This window comes from Sporobolomyces koalae, assembly GCF_050403365.1.
Source record: "Sporobolomyces koalae JCM15063 DNA, S_koalae_JCM15063T_v1_ctg47, whole genome shotgun sequence".
Lineage (NCBI taxonomy): Eukaryota > Fungi > Basidiomycota > Microbotryomycetes > Sporidiobolales > Sporidiobolaceae > Sporobolomyces > Sporobolomyces koalae.
In genome coordinates this window covers 1-17,347 of record NW_027481724.1, presented here as the reverse complement: position 1 = coordinate 17,347, position 17,347 = coordinate 1, and the positions used below count along the sequence as shown (strand labels likewise).

Below are 17,347 nucleotides of genomic sequence, written 5' to 3'. Positions count from 1 at the left end.
CTATCGGGTTGAATCGATAGATGTTCGTCTCACAAAGCTCCTGGTATCACTTTTGAGATCGACCACCAACACTGACAAATTGTCCGTTGAGAAATTCCTGTATTCTTCGTTCATCAGCTTGATTGCAGTGATGGAGATGGAAGGGAGAGAGAGGGAGAGAGGAAAACTTGCGCGAGAGCATGATCGAGTAACCTTTGACTCGCGTCTTGAGCATCTCGACTCTCTTTCAAAATTTCGATTGCGTCGGCATCACTACAAACATCCCACAACTATGAAGTTTCACGGTCAGCACAAACATCCTGCTCCGATCTAAGGGTAGAAGGAGACGACATACCCCATCGCAAGCTACGATCAACCATTCGTCGTGAGGACCGATTGTCGTTTCAGTCGTATAAGGTTTCCCGACGACAAACTCTTTCATACTCGAATCCCCCAATGCTCGCGTCACTGCCAAAACACCTGATTTGCGTGAAAAGTGAATGATATGTAAGGAAGGCGAGAATACGATGTTTGGAGGGAGCAAAACTGACCGTTGACTCGATTGTTGAGTACAAATCCACCTGCATCGGTGATGCGTTTTACTTCCGAGTGATCTGTCCCTTTGTGATCGTACGAGAGTCTCACTGCTCTCCCTCCTCTCCTGCAAAATTTTTTTCGAAAAGAGTATCAGCACAGAAGCTGGGAAGGAAAGACAAAGATAAGAGCAACTTACGAGAGGACTGCACGAGCATCACCGACGTTGCCGACATACAGAGTCCGTTTGTCGGCCTGTTTCACTTCGGCCGGTCCCGTCACTTTGACCTTTGTTTCCTCTTCAATCCTTTCCCCACCGTTTGAATCACTGCTGTGATCTCGAGATTCAATCTGAACCGATGAACCGAGACTCGTGTTGGACGCGCCAATCGGGTTCCCCTGGCTATCTTCGAGTCGGAGGAACGCGACGACGGCCGTACATCCCGAATGTTGGTTCTTCTCGACTGAGAGTTTCGACAGTTTGTCATCGACTTGTTGAAACGTCTCGGACATGAGGAACGGAACCGAGTTGCGTTCTGAAGGTTCCGAAGCGTCTTTGTTCAAGTTTTTCAGGAAATGCTAGATTTCCGCGTACCAGAATCAGGGATCTCGAAAACAAGTTTTTGAAAGGTGGTTGATGGATGCTTACTTTGTGAAACTCCATGCCACACCACTCGGCAGCGTGTTTGCCAGCATGACCATCAAAGACGGCAAAAAACCCTTGACCTTTGATCCCTCCGAAATCGTAGATGAACGAATGGGCGTCTTCCATCGTACGTCGACATTTCTTGTTACGATCGACCGACACTCCAACGCGAAACCCACTACTCGCACCCAGACCTCGTCCACTCGTCGGATCCGTCGTCGTGCTCGTCGTCGAGACGGGAGTCGATTCGGAGGTCGTCTGAGTGGGAGATATGGGATGACAATTCAGTTCGCCAAATGTTTCGGTACCATCTGCGAGCGTCTCGGGGACCGTGATCGCATTGAGCGCGTCACGAGATGAAGAACGAGTCGTTCCTGCTGCCGTACTTGGAGTTGCGTCCGAGCTGGACGAGGCGGCACTCTCGTTGATAGCTTGAATGTCGAGTTTGAGTGCAGGTGGACTGCTGCCAGTTGGAGGAGGCGAAGTCGAGTTGGAACCACCACTCGAAGTCGAAGACGACGACGAGAGGGGCCGACGAGCTCGCAACGAAGAAGCCAGTGTTGTTGATGTTTACGGGAGAGCGAGGCGGTTTGAAGATCGATGCCGGTCCTCTTTCTGGGAGGGTTCAATTGAGAGAGACGCGCGAAAGGGCCGAAGGCGAAAAAAGCGGGGAGGGGCGGGCGTAACCCCGCGTATCGATGACGCGCCTCAAATACGCGTTCCACCGCGGAGTTAAAGGGAGGACACTTTGTTCCGCCGTGCGACCCGCTTTCCCCCACTTCTGGTGCCGAGCTTTCAAGCTCTCTCACCCTCTCTCGAACTTCCTCCAAGAGCTTGCTCTCTTACTCAGAGCACCGGTCAGCTTTGCTGTACATCTCTGTCCAGATCGACATTGCTCTCCCAGACGAACTCGAACCGCGCTCGTTGACGTGTTTCGTCTCGGCGGTACGTTGCCATTCTCCTCTCATCTCGCTGGCGGTTGAGCAAAGACGTCAAGACAAAGTCGCTCGTGTGAAAGACTGATTGTCGGAAGAGGATCAATCAGGCAAGAGAGGCGTAAAGAGCAGAAGCACTTTCGACGACCTTGGTTCTCCTTTCTTGCGAGACATATGATCATTAATTCCTATCGTCTGTTTCTTTTGCTCAGATTAGAACGCCCAAAAAACGGAGAGAAAATCCGATGTCGTTCACTCCCGCACTCGCTACGACCACTTGGGTTAGACTCGAACGTTCGAGCTCGTCTCCCTCAACGCTCTATTTCACGTTTCGACCGAATCACGAGGAATCGATTGGGTTCGCACCTCAAGTGTGGACGAATTTACCCGTCCTTGCCACGTCCGGTCGAGAACCCGGTGGAGAGACCTGGCATTCAATCCCGTTTCACCCTTCGACAGATCCGAACCATCAGGGTTTGTGGATCGCAAAGTACCTCGTTGCCCAAGATCAATTTGAAGGACAGTACGAGTTTACGTACCGCATTCGACACGAACACGATCGAATCGAATGGGTTGGATCTCAGGGTGGCAACGGACGAGTTGCGATCGCTCATCAGTCGACCGCTACTCCTCCTCGAAACAACTCGATTGAATTGCAAGGGTGGGACTTGACTGACCGAGGTGTCTCGGTCAGACAATTCCACGTCCCAGATGGACTCGACGAGATTGAGCACGATCTCTCGACAGTTGTTCAATCATTGTTGACTGGCGCCGGAACGGTGAGAGGATTGACCCTGGAACAGTCTTCGTGAGTCTTTCACGATTTTCTGTCTTCTGAGGAGATCCTGACCTCTGAGATCGGTTTTGCTCTTGAAATCCAGACGCACTTGGTTCACTCCGAGACCGTTCGAGGCGAATCCCGACTCCTTGTTCGCACCCCTTTCAACCGACTACGTCTCCCAACTCGTGCTTTTCGAATCGACCGATCAAGATCGCATAGCCAGACTCGTCGTGTGCCCGTTCTCGAGTACGGCGACCAACGCGAGTCTCATCGCGCGAGACGACGGTCAAGGTCACAAGCGACTTTTTGTTCGATGTCAAAAGGACGCAACCGACAACTCGGAACAAGGTGGCATCGTGTTGGTTTCGAGCGAATTGTCGAGCTTTTCGTACATGATCGAACAAGCGGTTCGAGCTGCGCGAATTGCCCTCAAACAGAATCTGGATGAAGGAAAGGACCAAGCCGAAGCACAGCCCTTGAAAGATCTCTCGTTGTGTACCTGGAACGCGTTAGGACCCGACTACACAGTCACTTCACTCCTCTCTTGGATTGACCGCGTCCTCGATCCGGCTTATTCGACCCCGGAATTGATCGAGAGCCTGAAGCGAGGAGGAATCATGCTCGATGACGGGTGGCAAGACACGGCGCACTTTCAAGGTCACCAAGGGGAAGATCTCCGTGGATTGAGAGGGTATGGTACGAGACAAGGATGGTACGATGGTGAACCGTGTGAGAGAGGCGACGAGCTCCGGATCGCCGTCGAACACATCAAGCAACGAGGAATTGAGCGGATTGGAGTGTGGATCACGATCACCGGGTGAGTCCTTGGAACGCCACTCTCTGTAGAGAGTGTAGCAAGCTGAACGTTACCGGCCAAACGAAACAGGTACTGGAATTGTCTCCACCCCGAATTCGACGACTCATCGATCTCGACCACGCTCGCGACCTTTTTCTCGCCTCACCACGACAATTTCTTGTTCAAAGCCCACGTCCCCACTCTCGGATCCCTGCGTCCATTCTTCTCGACCTATTTTGCCAAGATCAAACAGGCGGGAGTCTCGTTCATCAAAATTGACAATCAAGCTCTCGTCGATTCCGTCTGGCACCTTGCCGATGGAACCGTCGCGGGAGTTTACCGTGCCGAACTCTTGCGAGTCATCCAAGAAGAATCGGCTCGAGTGTTCGAAGGCGAGGAGAATGTCGTACACTGCATGGCTCACTGTACGAGGATTTGGTCGGGACCCCTCGCGCTCGCTCCTCGGTCACTTCGTCCCCTACCCACGTTGAGAAACTCGGACGACTTTTTCCCAAACGAACCAGATTCGCACAGGTGGCACGTGTACATCAATTCGATCAACTTGAGCTTGACGAGACATTTGGCATTCGAGCCGGACCTCGACATGGCCCAGGAAGGTCACGAGTACGGCGCGTTCCACATCGCGTTGAGAGCGTTCTCGACCGCAGGCATCTGGTCTACCGATACCGCCGACACTGGACGACTGGGAGAAACGTCTACCGGGTGGAGAGGACTGTTGGCGCGTACAAAGAGGACCGGATGCCGAGTCGTGCAGGCGCGCGCCCAGGCTGGATCGATCTTGTCGAACCAGCTCTTGTCGACAAACATCACTCGATCTCCTCATGAGAGCGGACGAGGCGAAGCGCTCAAGGTTGGACTCGAATCGACTCGTGCGAAAGGGGCGACAATCGGCATGTGGAACTGTCAACAGGATGGTACAGTCGAAGCGACGCTCACGACTCGGGACGTATGGGACGTCGTGACAAGCTGGGAGCCCACTCGGGACCTGTTCGTCTTGATCGACGAGTCATTTGGACCGGCGCCTTCTGCTGCTTCCGTCCCTTCCACCCAACAAAAAGCCCTCGTCTCGATTGTCACTCTCGATTCTCTTCGTTCTTCGACTCGAGCCGCCACAGAATCACTCTCACTACCCATTGTATCTCTCGGGCTTCCATCGAAAACGGTCCAGATCGTGACGCTGGCAGAACTCGACGAGATTCGGAACCACGAGGGCAAGACGGTACGAGTCGCGTGCCTCGGCTTGAGGGACAAGTTTGTCGGAATCGAAGCCGTACATAGTATTCGAGTCGTCGAAACCGATCATGAATCAGCAGAGCCCACTCGGGTCTCGGTATCCATTCCAAAACCGCTCGACACGGCGCCTTCAGCGACTCGCACAAATTTCCCTCTCTTGCCTCCCAATACCCACGTTCCATTCTTGTTGTCATATTTCTCAAATGCCCTGTTCCCGAGTATGCGACAATCAGCTTCACCTTCTGCGTCTTCGAAAGCTTCACCAACCCGCACCCCTTCGAACGAGTTTTCAGCCCTGTTCCGCTCGTTCCTGACACGTCCAATCTCGACGCTCATCTCGGAAGTTCGAGGAATTTTCACGTTTGGTTTGGCCGTTGCCGTATGGGCGTTCCGGTCGCGTCGAGCCACTGCACCGAACCCGAATGGCAGGGCGATCGAAGAAGGCACCCGAGCTCACGAGGACAAGGAAGAAGTGGCAACTTTCGATGCAACCGTCAAGCTTGAAAAACGGTCTGTTCGCGCGACCAAGATGCAGGTCGAACTCGAGTTTGTTTCGGCACAACTCGCGTTTGGATTCTCACCGGCGTTGAAGTCGACGTCAGAAATCGAGATCACGTTAGACGGCAAACTCGTCGAAGACAAGTACGTGACGCTCGTTGGTGAATTGGGACTGGTTCAAGTCGATATCGAAGGGTTTTGGGAAGACAATGGCCGTCGAATGCAGCTCGGTGGCAACAACTTTTGGCTCGTCGAACTCGAATCCAAATAAACGGCTTTATTTCGCTCTCAAATGGTTCTGTAGTGGTTTTTCAGTTTTTCACGTGTTGAGCTGTCATTCGATCCTTATTTATCTTTGTGTCACACATCACAGCCGCAGTTCGACGCCTCCCTTTTGCGACTGTGCGACCATTCTTGATCCAAACTCGAACGGATCCCTCTGTAAACGTTCATCGAGCAAGTTTGGTCAGTTGTTCTTCACATAGTCAATCAAAAGATGAGGAGGAGGTTTGCCTACTTCAAAAGCGACAAAATCGTGCTCGTCGTGATTGATGCCAAACATGTCTTCGAAATTCGAAGAAATGAACTCGATTGCTTCTTTCCTGGAAATCTCGTCTCGGGACAAACGTTGTGCCCATGCAGCTTCAAACAGGAGAGTTCGAGTCTGCCATTCCTCGGGAAGCTGTTTTTGGTTTTGCCGGCGAAAGAAAATCGAGAGATTCAGCTTTCGGTTTTCAGAAACAGGTGGATTTTGACAAATCATGACTGACTCCGAGTGCGACTTTGACTCCAGCACGATGCAGGACCGTCGTGTGAGTATCGCGAGTGAGAGGAGGTCCGGGAAGAGCTCGACGAGCATCCCACGATTCAGGGAACGAGCGAGGCGGGGACAAGATGACACCGATTGAAGCTTGAGCAAGTTCGTCTGCTACGAGGTGCGCTTCTTGACCTCCCGCACTGATGAACAACAAAGGTAAGTCAGGCACCAAAATCAGCGAGAGATATGACTACAAGACTCACATGATCCATTTGAGCGAGTACCTTCCGTGCGCTCGGGTCTCAATCTCGCGCTTGAGAAGAATAAGACTTGCGATCGTATCTGCCTTGTCCACTTCGACGACGAGAGGAATCTCACCCATGGCAGCCATCGCAAAGCGATTCGGGGAACCGGTACTCGAGATCTTGCCGAAATGAGGGTCGAGTCCCGTAAGCAGGAGAGAGCGCAACTGGGCGATTTGAGTCGAAACTGATGGTTCTTGTGCGCCCTTGTAGTGTCCGAGAGCAACGTGAAGAGCCGCTTCGGCTTCAACAATAGCCTCGTGATCGAGGACTGATTCATGAAAGGCTCTCAGCATACACGAACGACGTGCTTATTTATGAAGAAAAGGACATACTGTTTTTCGCGCGCGTTCGGAATGCGACGCTGATACCACGGCTATTATCCCCAAAGAATGTGTGTCAGCTTTGTTCTATTCGAATTTCTGCTGCAAGTGCGAGCTCGAGTCGAGATTCAGGAAGTCACTGACTAGAATCCGTTTCCGTTTGGGGCGGTGATTGCTTTCCCAACTCCCGATTCATCCGCAACGACGAGATGTTTGCCTCCAAAGCTCAAGCCGTCAATAGCGCGTACAGAGAGACGTCGAGACCAATCTTGTTGCGATCGGGACAGTTCGCCATGAGTGAGAGGATCAAACACCTTGGCATCCAAAGTTGACTTTTCCTGTATCGAGATGGTGACAATAAGCTCTTAGATCGGTATGGAGAGGCAGAGCAAATGGAAAAAGAAGGACTTGCGGATGTAATGTCGCTCAGACCGAGTGCAGGACCATAGGCGTAGAAGCTCGGGAGTAGACTACCTCCGTCGAGATCGACAATTTTGGTCGAGGTACTACTTGCGACATCCGGACAATCGATCGCGACGCATTCAATCTTGCCATTCTTGACGACCACTTGAACGAGAGAATCGATCCCATCGACCAAGTCGACAACATTTCGTCCTTCTTCGATACTGCCCCGCTTGACCAACACTTCTTTGACTCTGACAAACTTGACCGTCTCGACCCATTGTTTGCCCCTCTTTGCTCGATCCTCGAAATCAAATCCGTCGTCTTGTTCCTCGAGAGGGAACTGTTTCGATCGAGGTACGGTAGCGCTTCGAGGTCCATTCCTTCGAGTCAACTCGTCTTGCTTTGGCAAATCGATCGCACCTCGCTCAGGATGTTCGAGTTGAGGGATCCCATCGATGATCACTTGAGAAGGAGTTGCTCCCAACGAGAGAGGGTGTGATGACCACAAAACGACATCGGCATCCTTGTTAATCGAGATGGATCCAACTCGATGCGATAGTCCGGCGACTTGAGCAGGAGAAGTCGTCACGGCCGCGAGTGCCAAGTTTGCCTATTGTCGAGATACGAAATCAGCTTTTCATGGCACGAGAAAGCTGAAAGGAAGAGGTGAGCTCACGGGTAGACCGAAATGATGGGCTTGTTGCGCTTCGAACAAGAGGTATCGAGAATCGAGTACAGGATGGTCGCTCTAGTTTAGAAAAGGTACTCCCACATAAGTCACCGGGAATAATTGATTGATAGCGTTGGAAAACATACCTTCATGATGACTGTAATGTTGTTCTCTGCCAGTATCCTAGGTGCGTATTCGCTTCCTCTCCAGGCTTCGCGTTTGTACCTCGCACTATTCGAAGAATTGTCTCAGTCATGCATCATCGAAATGATCAAGAAATGGGTGAAATTCGCTGACTTGGTAGCAAAGAGCGCAACCGCAGGAGTTGAAGAACCGTTCCCAGGCCATGCCGACTTTAAAAGGTCGGGAACGAGGTACGCCTCGTGAGCATGATGGAACTGTTTATAAAGGCTCGTCAGTCTCTGAAACTTGGTCGATCGAAACGTGAAAGACTCTGCACGGCGGCGATGGGAAACTCGAATTCGTGAGTGTGTCGAACGAATTGATCGAGATCAGTCGTTTCTAGCGCAAAAAGATCAAACACAGCATCAGCCGTCGATACAATGTGTTAGAAGGATAATGAGCTTTTCCACGTACCATAACAATGAGTGTTGACCAGAACTTTACCTCGCAACACATCTACCAGTGCTTCGAGTTTGAGATCATCTGGAAATTCGCTCTTCTCGTCGTCTTCTTTCAGTGCATGACCTCGTGCATGTAGCTCGAGAGTGTTGCGACAAAACGCGTCTTGCTTGAGTTTCAGCGTTCGCGCTTGATCAAACGCTGAACGGAAATTCCATGAATTGTCCATCCGGACTTGGTTGTGCACTCGTTTAATGTTCTAGCCAAAAGGTAATTGGATCAGCGACAAACGACCTTGACTTGAAAGAGGTTTTTTTGGGTACCTCGCCACAAGCCATTTTCATTCGCCTCCATCGAGGTCTCTCGCCCTTGGGTTTCTGTTCTCGAGAAGGAAGTCGCACATCCCATGGCATTTCGACCACGAGGGAATCAGGAGTGTTTGCCTCGGTGGGTCTGAGTTTGATCACGAATGCTTGCCCTGAGACAAGCAAGATCCCGATTGTCAGAAGAGAGAGAAAGAGGGATTCTTTCTCGAGGCGCTCACCTCCGATTGAATTGGCAGACCCGGGGAGGACGAGGGAAGTAGTGACTCCTCCAGAGACGGTTCGCTTGAACGCGAGATCATGCGTGTTGATCCCATCGAGCGATCGAAGGTGAGGTAGCTAGAATCATTTTCGGTCTGTCATTCAAGGCAAAGGGAGAGAGAGATTTGATAGAGCATACAGTGGGTGCTGCAACCGAATTGGTATCGTCCGAACCAGAAAGAGAGGGCATGGAATCGACCCCAATGTGAGAATGCTGCCGACATTCAGGAAATTGGTCAGTTTTGACATTCATCTCCTAGCGTTTCGATCAGAATTTACCATGTCGACGATTCCAGGAGTCAACCAAGCTCCCTTTGCATCGATCACGTCCAAGTCTTTGAGTCGAGGGTGAATGGTTTCGTTGATCTCTACGATCAAGCCTTGATCGAGCAGGACGTCGTGATTGTACAGAATTTCGTTGCCATCGTATTGACCAGTCCAGACACTTGCGTTTCGGATCAAGATTGGACGAGCCCCCTGTACATGGTCGAGACAAAAGGTGAGAAAGAGGTCAAGATCAACCTGCGAACGGGGGTTTGCACATACTGGGACAAAGCGATCCGACGTTTGACGCTTGTAAAAATCGTCAGGGACGCCCGGAGTCAGGTGCAAGTCTTGACAGCGGTCGACGAGTTGGTTCCAGCGAGCGAGTGAAGTTGGATCAAGTTGACCAATCCCAGTCGTTTCGACGGGATTCGACAAGAGTCCATAGATGTTTGAAACTCTCCATGCAGTGACGGCAGCGAGTACAAGTGCGAGGTGAACGAGTTTCGACGATGACGAGTGAAGATCGGATCTTGCGACTTGGGGTGGGGGTCTAACACGTCCTGTTCTGACTGGTTTCGACTTTTCTTCGTCGTCAGACGAACTCAAGTACGGCATTCCCTCTGACCTTGACGTGGGCAACTGAAGTGGGATGACGGAAGAGAGGAGAATCAGCTATTTCGGATCCGCGTGGGTTCAGTCGTACTCTTATCGTTTACGGCGATCAGGACTTTCGTCACTTGTAGGGCTAGACCAAACACAAGGAGGTATTCACGGGTTCTATCGATGTCCTCAAACTTCCGGAATGCACAGGCCAGGAAAGGAGGAAAGAATCTATAGCTAGTAAGGTAAGCGGTCGTCACAAAAAGAGCTGGGGAGAATGGGGGTATCAAGAAAGAGCCAAACAAATAAGAAAAGAAGATCGTCTAATCGAAAGGAAAGATAAAGGGATACATAAAAGAACTAGTCGTCCATCATGAGATCATCCCCTTCTGCATCGTCCCCTTGATGGGTATAACCACCGCCATCGTCATCATCTTCATCTCCATCTTCTTCGTCGTCGTCATCGGGATGGCGGTGACTGGGGTCGGGATCATGGTTGTACCCTCGAGTCGGATGTATCCGCTGCGCAAGTGATTGTTGTTGCGTACTCTTTCTCAACCTCGATTTCCAACCTTGACCCGATTCATGCACATCCTGCAACCCAGATCCAAGAGTCGACTCTCCTTCTCCTCCAGTACTCGATTGTCCTCGTCCTTTCGAACCGTTCTGAACTCTCCACGTCGTCGAATCGTACAATCCCGCATTTGTAGCGACTCCACTACTCCTCCTCCGTCTAGGAGTCGCACCTCCACTTCGAGGAGTTCCTGCCGTGTTCCATCGATCTTGGTTGAAACTTGAAGATTCTTTCCCCGCGAACCCTTCCAACTCTTTTCCCCACCCTCCAAACCCATTGAAATTCGAGAAATCAATCATTGGTGCAGGTGGGATCGTACGAGTAGGATGGTTGTTGAGGGATGAAGATGGGGCGGGTGGAACATTCATTCCACTACTCGTTGAAGATTGATAACTCATCGGAGATCCAAATTGATGATTCGAAGGCGCTCTGAACGACGAAGAAGATCCCGTTGGAATCGGTTGACTCGCGGTAGAGGTCGAGGTCGAGGCGGAAGGGATCAAGTTGGTCAAGAAGGATCCCAGTCGAACTAGATCTCGATCTCGTTGACTCTCGAGTGAGAACGTGTCACTCGAGAACAACGCGAGCAGGTCATCGTCATCTGCCGCGCTCGCCAACCGGTGGTGGTGTTGTTGCGTACTGCTGCCGTCATAGGTCACCGGTCTCGATTCGGTGGCACCGAATGCCGAGAAGGCTGAAGACGAGGACGATGATGCCGAGGTGGTGGATCCGAACGAAGAGAACGTCGACGAAGGCGACATATGAGGGTTCCCAGAGATTGCGAACGTTCGCGAAGATCGAGCCGAAACCCACTTTCTCCCCCTTTCTGTCTCTCGCTTTGGCCCCCGTTTCCGATAAGATCCCTACTTCCGGGTTGAGCCGGTGGCGCGTGCGAGAGTTTTGAACGAGAGATGAACGAGGAAAAGGAGTCGGGACGTGGGCGGGATGGCGAATGAATGCCAAAATCGTTAGCCCGGCGAGTTTGCGAGGCTGTTTACGCGCGGAGAATTGACTTATGTAGAAAAAGTCAATCTACCCCCCTTTTGCCGATCCGAAAAACACCTTTTGAATGCGCAATCAAGCAAACACAGAAGGATCTTTTACTACAGAAGAGTTCTCGAAACGACGATCTCCAAGAACCCGTCAGTCGATCTCGGCCACACCATGATCGCGCACGCGAGTGTAAAAGCGCGGAGAAAGGAAGAAAAAAAAAGTCAAAAGTGGGGGTCAACACGCAAAACAATAACCTTATCGATCTCGGAACCAGATACAGTACATAAATATCAAGGACTTCATCTTGTTATCCGGATCTAGGTCGACGGAATTGAACGGCAATAGAGCCCAATTGCAATTGCTTACATGCATGTATTGCAGCGGGTTTCTTTGACCCTTCTCGGCTCTCTGGCTCCCCTTTCTAGCTTTGACGCTAGTCACTTGCTTCCGTTTGAACCACATTCCGTCAGGACGTTGAGAGAAAAGAAATCAACCTTGATCGACGTCGAAGACCGGTACCGCTGCACGTGACCGATTCCTCATCCTGAGAAAAAAGAAAAAAAAAGCGAGGGAATCCCATGCAGCAATCGTCTACAGTCTGACAGGTCAATGGACTGAGCTCTCCAAGTTAAGGTGAAGCGAGAAGAGACGCCAACGTGATCATGATGAGTGTCGGGAGAATGTTCGAGGTCACGCTTCGAGCTGGGTCGCGCGCAAGACCCTCAAATATGCAGCGACTACCCGCTGTGGGGCTCGCACAGAGACTTGGAGCGAGATGACACGCAAGAGAGAGAGAGCAAGGCGCGAGAGTTGTTTGATCTTTCCGTTCACTCAATCATCATTCGAGATGGACATTGACGAGATCTTCAAGGCGAGTCCTCTCGCATGTTCATGCTCGTAACAACTCTCGCGACGAGCTGATCTTGCGCTCGTTTGCGCGTCTTGCAGCGTCCCCCACTCCCGAAAACCGGTGCAGCGTCGGCATCATCGAAACGCAAGTTTGAAGCTCCTTCGCTCGACCCAGAATCGTACAAACAGGTCAAACTATCCACCGACGACCATCCCGCGACAAGAGTAACGATCAAAGACGCGAACGACGACGACGACGACCGTGAAGGAGAGTTTGCACCGAATCGAGATGCAGATTATTTCGTCGAAGAGGACGAGGATGGCAGGTTCTTGTGAGAGACTAGTTTTCCCTTTTTGTCTCGTTCCTTTTGTCTCTCGAGGCTGAATGTGAGAAAACCATTGGAAAAATTAGCGGTGGAGGATTGTCTTCGGTTCAGAAACAGGTCCTCAATATCATGGATCACAACACGGAACAAGATGGTGCAGCGGGAGATTTACCAGGTCAAGAACTCACGACTCCCTCGATCAAGAAAATGTTGCTCAACCTCGAAAAAACCGTCAACAAGAACCGAGACTTGCGCACGAAATTCCCTTCTGATCCTGAAAAGTATATTCCCCCATTCTCATTGCATCTTCTTTTTCTTGACTCAGGCTGATGCTCCAGACCTCTCAGATTTGTTGATTCCGAGTTCAATTTGATCGAGACTGTGCACGGCTTGATGATCCTCTCTTCAACCCCTTCTCTCTCGTTTCCCCTCCTGGTCGACAACTCGACCCTCTCGACTCTTGCCGACCTCTTGTCTCACGAGAACCCCGAAGTTTCGACCGCCGTGATCCAGGTGCTCGAGGAGTACGTCGATCCGGACGGTCTCGAGGGAGCGCCAGACGAGGACGATGTCGACACTGACGAGGAAGCCAAGACGAAAGCAGTCCAACGCCTTGTCGACGAAATGGTACAAGTCGGAATCACGGACCTCGTCGTGACTGGGCTCGAACGGTTCGACGAGCAAGATGAAGACCATCGCACAGGAGTCTTTCACACTCTCAGCAAGCGTCTCTTCCCTCTCATGCGTCACAATTGCATTGTGTACTGATGCTCACTCTCGCGACAGATTTGATCGAGAACCTGTTGACGCTCTCTCCAACTCTTGCCGCGCCTCTCTTGTCCCCGAAATCGCCGTTCCTGTCATGGCTGTATCGCCGACTCACCCTCACCGGCAAACCTCAAGAGTGGGATCAGAATCGATACTACGCAGCCGAGATGATGAGTCTTGCCCTCAGCCTGCCCGAAGAACTCGTCGGGAACCCGAACGCCGTCCGGGAAGCCAGGATCAGACTCGCGCATGACGAATGGCTCGAAGGTCTCCTCAAAGTTCTCAGTCAATACCGGAAACGGGACGCCAGCGGAGCCGACGAGACCGAGTTTGTCGAGAACGTGTTTGACATCCTGTGTACATGTCTCTCGTCTTCGCTCCCTTTGAGCCAATCGACCACCCCGAGTATCTCGACTCGACATCCGGTCAAACAGGCCTTTTTGGACAACGAAGGGATCGAACTCATGCTCTTGCTCCTCAAATCGAATCACCAACTCGCCAAGACTCGAGCACTCAAGTGTCTCGCCCATGCACTGCAAGGACTGAGACAAGGACACGAAGAGATGAGTGTACGGTTCGTTGACTGTTTGGGACTCAAGACTTTGTTTGCCATCTTTATGGGCAAAGTAAGCTGTTCTTCCTTCCTTTCGAGCACACTCGAGATACTCATACAAACGTCTTGTTTGTGTTTACAGGGAAATGGGAAGAAGAATTCGAATTTGACAGCGGAAACAACCGAACATCTCGTTTCCATCATGTCGTCCCTGTTTACCTCGTTGCCTTCCGACTCTCAACCGCGGTTGCGACTCTTGACCAAGTTTATTGAATCTGGGTACTCGAAACTCGATCGCCTGTCGGAAGTGAGAGAAGAGATCGAACTCCGGATGGACAAGGCTCAACCCCTCGACGCGATCGACATGACCCCGGAAGAAAAATACCTCGAGAAACTCGAGAATGGAGGCATGAGTCTCCAACTTTGTGATTACGTTGCAGCATGGATCTGTATGGAGGATGATGGCGTCAGTTTTTCCAGATTCGATCCGCTCCATCTTTTGATGCGAGACAAGGCTGATCTTGATGGAAAATGTCGACAGGCTCGGGAACACTACGAAATGCTGCTATCGAGGAGATCGTTGGCGCTCAAGAACCTGGTTGGTGTACTGCAAGAGTATCGGGACAATATCGACACAGAGGAAGAGCAAGGGCAGCCAGCACAAGATCAGCTTGAGGAACCCGAACGGGAGCCGACCGAAGCGCTCGTACAGAAAGGAATCTTGACTGAACTTGTAGCATGGCTCGATAGCGTAGCTTGATGAAAAACAGACTCGAGTTCTTTCGAAAGGATCGCTCAATTACTCTCAACGCTGTCCGAGACTGTGAAGTTCTGCAAACGTGTTCCTGTTCCAGTGTCTTTCCAAAGCCAAACAGAAATACAGCAAATTCTGGGCTGTTCCAGTACTTTTTTTTTTTTCTTTTTTTTTTTTTGTTTTTTTGTGAATTGAAAGATTGAGAAACGTGTCCAACTTCGAGATGCTTACTGCTAAGCAGGGGTCATGACGACAACTACGTCAGCGAGTGATGACGTGGCAGCATAGATATGAAGAGGTCCTACGTTACCACTTGTTTCGAGAAAAGCGAAGTGTTCCTCGAGCAACGGGTTTGAAAGCGTGTCCAAGTGAAAACGAAAGGCAGTGTTCTTCGGGGTGACCCAATTCCTTAACGCAGGCATTGTAGTCCTTTGGAAAACACGTAAGGACATGGTATGAAGGACAGGAGAGATGAGATGATAATCCAGCTCACTTCAGAAAATTTCTTTTGGCCGAAAACATGCACCTGTTGGATCAAGATTGGAGTATTAGACATCAAAGGCGTTCATGTAGCAGAGAACCAGCTCACGCAAAAACCACGGATGTTTTCAGCTGCACCGAGCTTGTGATTAAGTGAACACAATCTTGTTGTCAGCTCGACTGACGATTTACCGTCGAGCCGAAAGCTTGTCTTACAGCTTGGTGTTGAGCATGTTCTTGGATCGCCCACCATTGTAATGATCTCTGTGTTGATGCTTGCCAGAACTGATGATGCATCGAAAATATTCTTGCGGAGCTGTGTTACTTGAACTTGATTTCCATTGAGCTTGAGGAGATAGCGTCGGAGGCAAGTGAACTCTGGCTTCACAGCCGTGAATGGGATCTTTGCAAGTTCTTCCCGTAATACCTCTTTTTCAAGTAGCATTCTCCCATGGTAATCCTGTACGGATAGTCAACGGAGCGCAAACGTTCAGTAGCATATTCAGATGCAGCAACAGTGAAGCACGTTGAAAATGCTCCATACATGCAGAGCAGGGATACTTTCGCTGACGAGCCTATAAGACGCATACTTTTTGCTCAGGGTGGATGATCAGTCCAGCCACGACCGTGTGCGCAGCGCCTGGTCAGAGGGAGACTCACGTGCTCTACAGGCCTTTTGGTTTTCTCGAGCTTGCGCAGTGTTGCAAACACGATGAGCGCACTCGGCGATGTGCGCCAGACATTCCCTCCGATTCGTTCTAGGTCCGTCACGAGCTTCTCGAATTCCTCGAGTTTGGGGTCTTTCATCACGTCTTTGGATTCGTTGTGTCGCATGATGAGCTCGCTCAAGTTCGAGACGAGCTCGTTTGCTGATCGCAAAAGGGCCCTGTACTCAGCGTAGGAATCGGGCTTGATGGTTGGCGACATTTGGCAGCAAGTGCAAGGAAGAGGAAGAGCTGGAGGTGAAGTATGAGAGAGAAAAGCGAATCCTACCCGCTGACAAGAAACTTCCAAGAGCACAATGCGCGCTTAAGACCGCGGACCGGAGGGGGAACCCGCACTGCTCGCTTGGCTATATTCGATATTCCGAAAGCGCAGACTCGGTCAACCACGCATCTCGCTTTGTTCCAGGGGTCATCGCGCCGCTTGCATTCGTTTCTCGCTTGCTGCTTTTCTAACCGAAGCGTTGTATCGGCGTAAGCGCGTGTCATGGGCTGAAGCTCTAGAACGAGCAGCGAGTGATACGACGTACAAGGTCTACACGCGCTCTAGGCCGAATCTCCGAAAGGACGAGCCGTCCGCCAAGAACGACGCAACCTGCTTACATTCCCCTTTCGCATTTCACACTGACCGCCTTCACCGACGCATCCTCTGCCTGTAATGAGGCAGCATATAATCCCAGGATACTTCCTATCTCCGTCGATTCGCAGTCGAACAGGCTCGTGTCTCGCTTGCGTTGGGCTTTGAATTCTCGCTTTAAGTAGCCGAAAAAGAGTTTTAGCGTGAGAAACCGGGGCATGAATCTGAATAGAGGAGATCGGGGGCTTACGATATAGGAGATCGAGGGCTTGCGATAGAGGAGATCGAAGAAGCAAGAGAAACGGGACGGAACCGAGAGGGAAAGGAGGCGCAGAGAGGGAGGATGGTCAGGAAAAAATCGAGACCGAGAATGGGTAATGCCTATTTGAGAGGTGATCAGAGAGATGAGATCTGTTGCTGACGCGTCGACGACGGTGAAGGCTGTTCGAGCGGGCGACGGATGCTTCGATTGCGGAGATCGAGAGCTGTCAATAGAGGGGAGTGAGGAAACGAAAGACTCGGGACGGAGCCCGAGGGAGTTTCCGATAGAGGGCACTTGAGGAAACGAAAGACTCGGGAGGGAACCGAGAGAGCTCTCGATAGAGGAGATCGAAGAAGCGGGAGACTCGGCAGGGAACCGAGGGAGAGTTGGGAGGGAACCAACATGGACTCGAAAGGGAATCGAGAGAGCTTCCGATCGAGGAGATCGAGGAAGCGGGAGACTCGGCAGGGAACCGAGGGAGAGTTGGGAGGGAACCAACATGGACTCGAAAGGGAATCGAGAGAGCTTCCGATCGAGGAGATCGAGGAAGCGGGAGACTCGGCAGGGAACCGAGGG

General features: G+C 51.3%; 5 protein-coding genes across 5 annotated transcripts; 2 read left to right on the top strand and 3 right to left on the bottom strand.

Annotated features, from left to right (window-relative positions):
* Window positions 1–2,127, bottom strand: JCM15063_006230 (PP2C family serine/threonine-protein phosphatase; the record flags this gene model as incomplete). Its single annotated transcript, XM_076680848.1, has 7 exons — window positions 1–97; window positions 172–269; window positions 335–459; window positions 531–640; window positions 713–1,092; window positions 1,163–1,698; window positions 2,070–2,127. The coding sequence occupies 7 exons, from the start codon at window positions 2,125–2,127 to the stop codon at window positions 1–3; spliced, it is 1,404 nt and encodes a 467-aa protein (XP_076531994.1).
* A 212-nt stretch (window positions 2,128–2,339) lies between these two features.
* Window positions 2,340–5,694, top strand: JCM15063_006229 (uncharacterized protein; the record flags this gene model as incomplete). Its single annotated transcript, XM_076680847.1, has 3 exons — window positions 2,340–2,902; window positions 2,976–3,692; window positions 3,762–5,694. 3 exons carry the CDS (start codon window positions 2,340–2,342, stop codon window positions 5,692–5,694), a joined length of 3,213 nt encoding a protein of 1,070 aa, XP_076531993.1.
* A 96-nt stretch (window positions 5,695–5,790) lies between these two features.
* On the bottom strand, window positions 5,791–9,928 carry JCM15063_006228 (uncharacterized protein; the record flags this gene model as incomplete). Its single annotated transcript, XM_076680846.1, has 17 exons — window positions 5,791–5,862; window positions 5,941–6,105; window positions 6,194–6,380; window positions 6,444–6,753; window positions 6,818–6,858; window positions 6,950–7,143; window positions 7,218–7,820; window positions 7,887–7,958; window positions 8,027–8,111; window positions 8,178–8,278; window positions 8,341–8,402; window positions 8,478–8,721; window positions 8,786–8,940; window positions 9,007–9,124; window positions 9,186–9,260; window positions 9,326–9,523; window positions 9,593–9,928. 17 exons carry the CDS (start codon window positions 9,926–9,928, stop codon window positions 5,791–5,793), a joined length of 3,018 nt encoding a protein of 1,005 aa, XP_076531992.1.
* Window positions 9,929–10,273: 345 nt separating this feature from the next.
* Window positions 10,274–11,248, bottom strand: JCM15063_006227 (uncharacterized protein; the record flags this gene model as incomplete). Its single annotated transcript, XM_076680845.1, has 1 exon — window positions 10,274–11,248. One exon carries the CDS (start codon window positions 11,246–11,248, stop codon window positions 10,274–10,276), a length of 975 nt encoding a protein of 324 aa, XP_076531991.1.
* A 1,079-nt stretch (window positions 11,249–12,327) lies between these two features.
* On the top strand, window positions 12,328–14,736 carry JCM15063_006226 (beta-catenin-like protein 1; the record flags this gene model as incomplete). Its single annotated transcript, XM_076680844.1, has 7 exons — window positions 12,328–12,351; window positions 12,429–12,661; window positions 12,742–12,936; window positions 13,003–13,376; window positions 13,442–14,049; window positions 14,119–14,442; window positions 14,518–14,736. The coding sequence occupies 7 exons, from the start codon at window positions 12,328–12,330 to the stop codon at window positions 14,734–14,736; spliced, it is 1,977 nt and encodes a 658-aa protein (XP_076531990.1).
* Window positions 14,737–17,347: the final 2,611 nt, after the last annotated feature.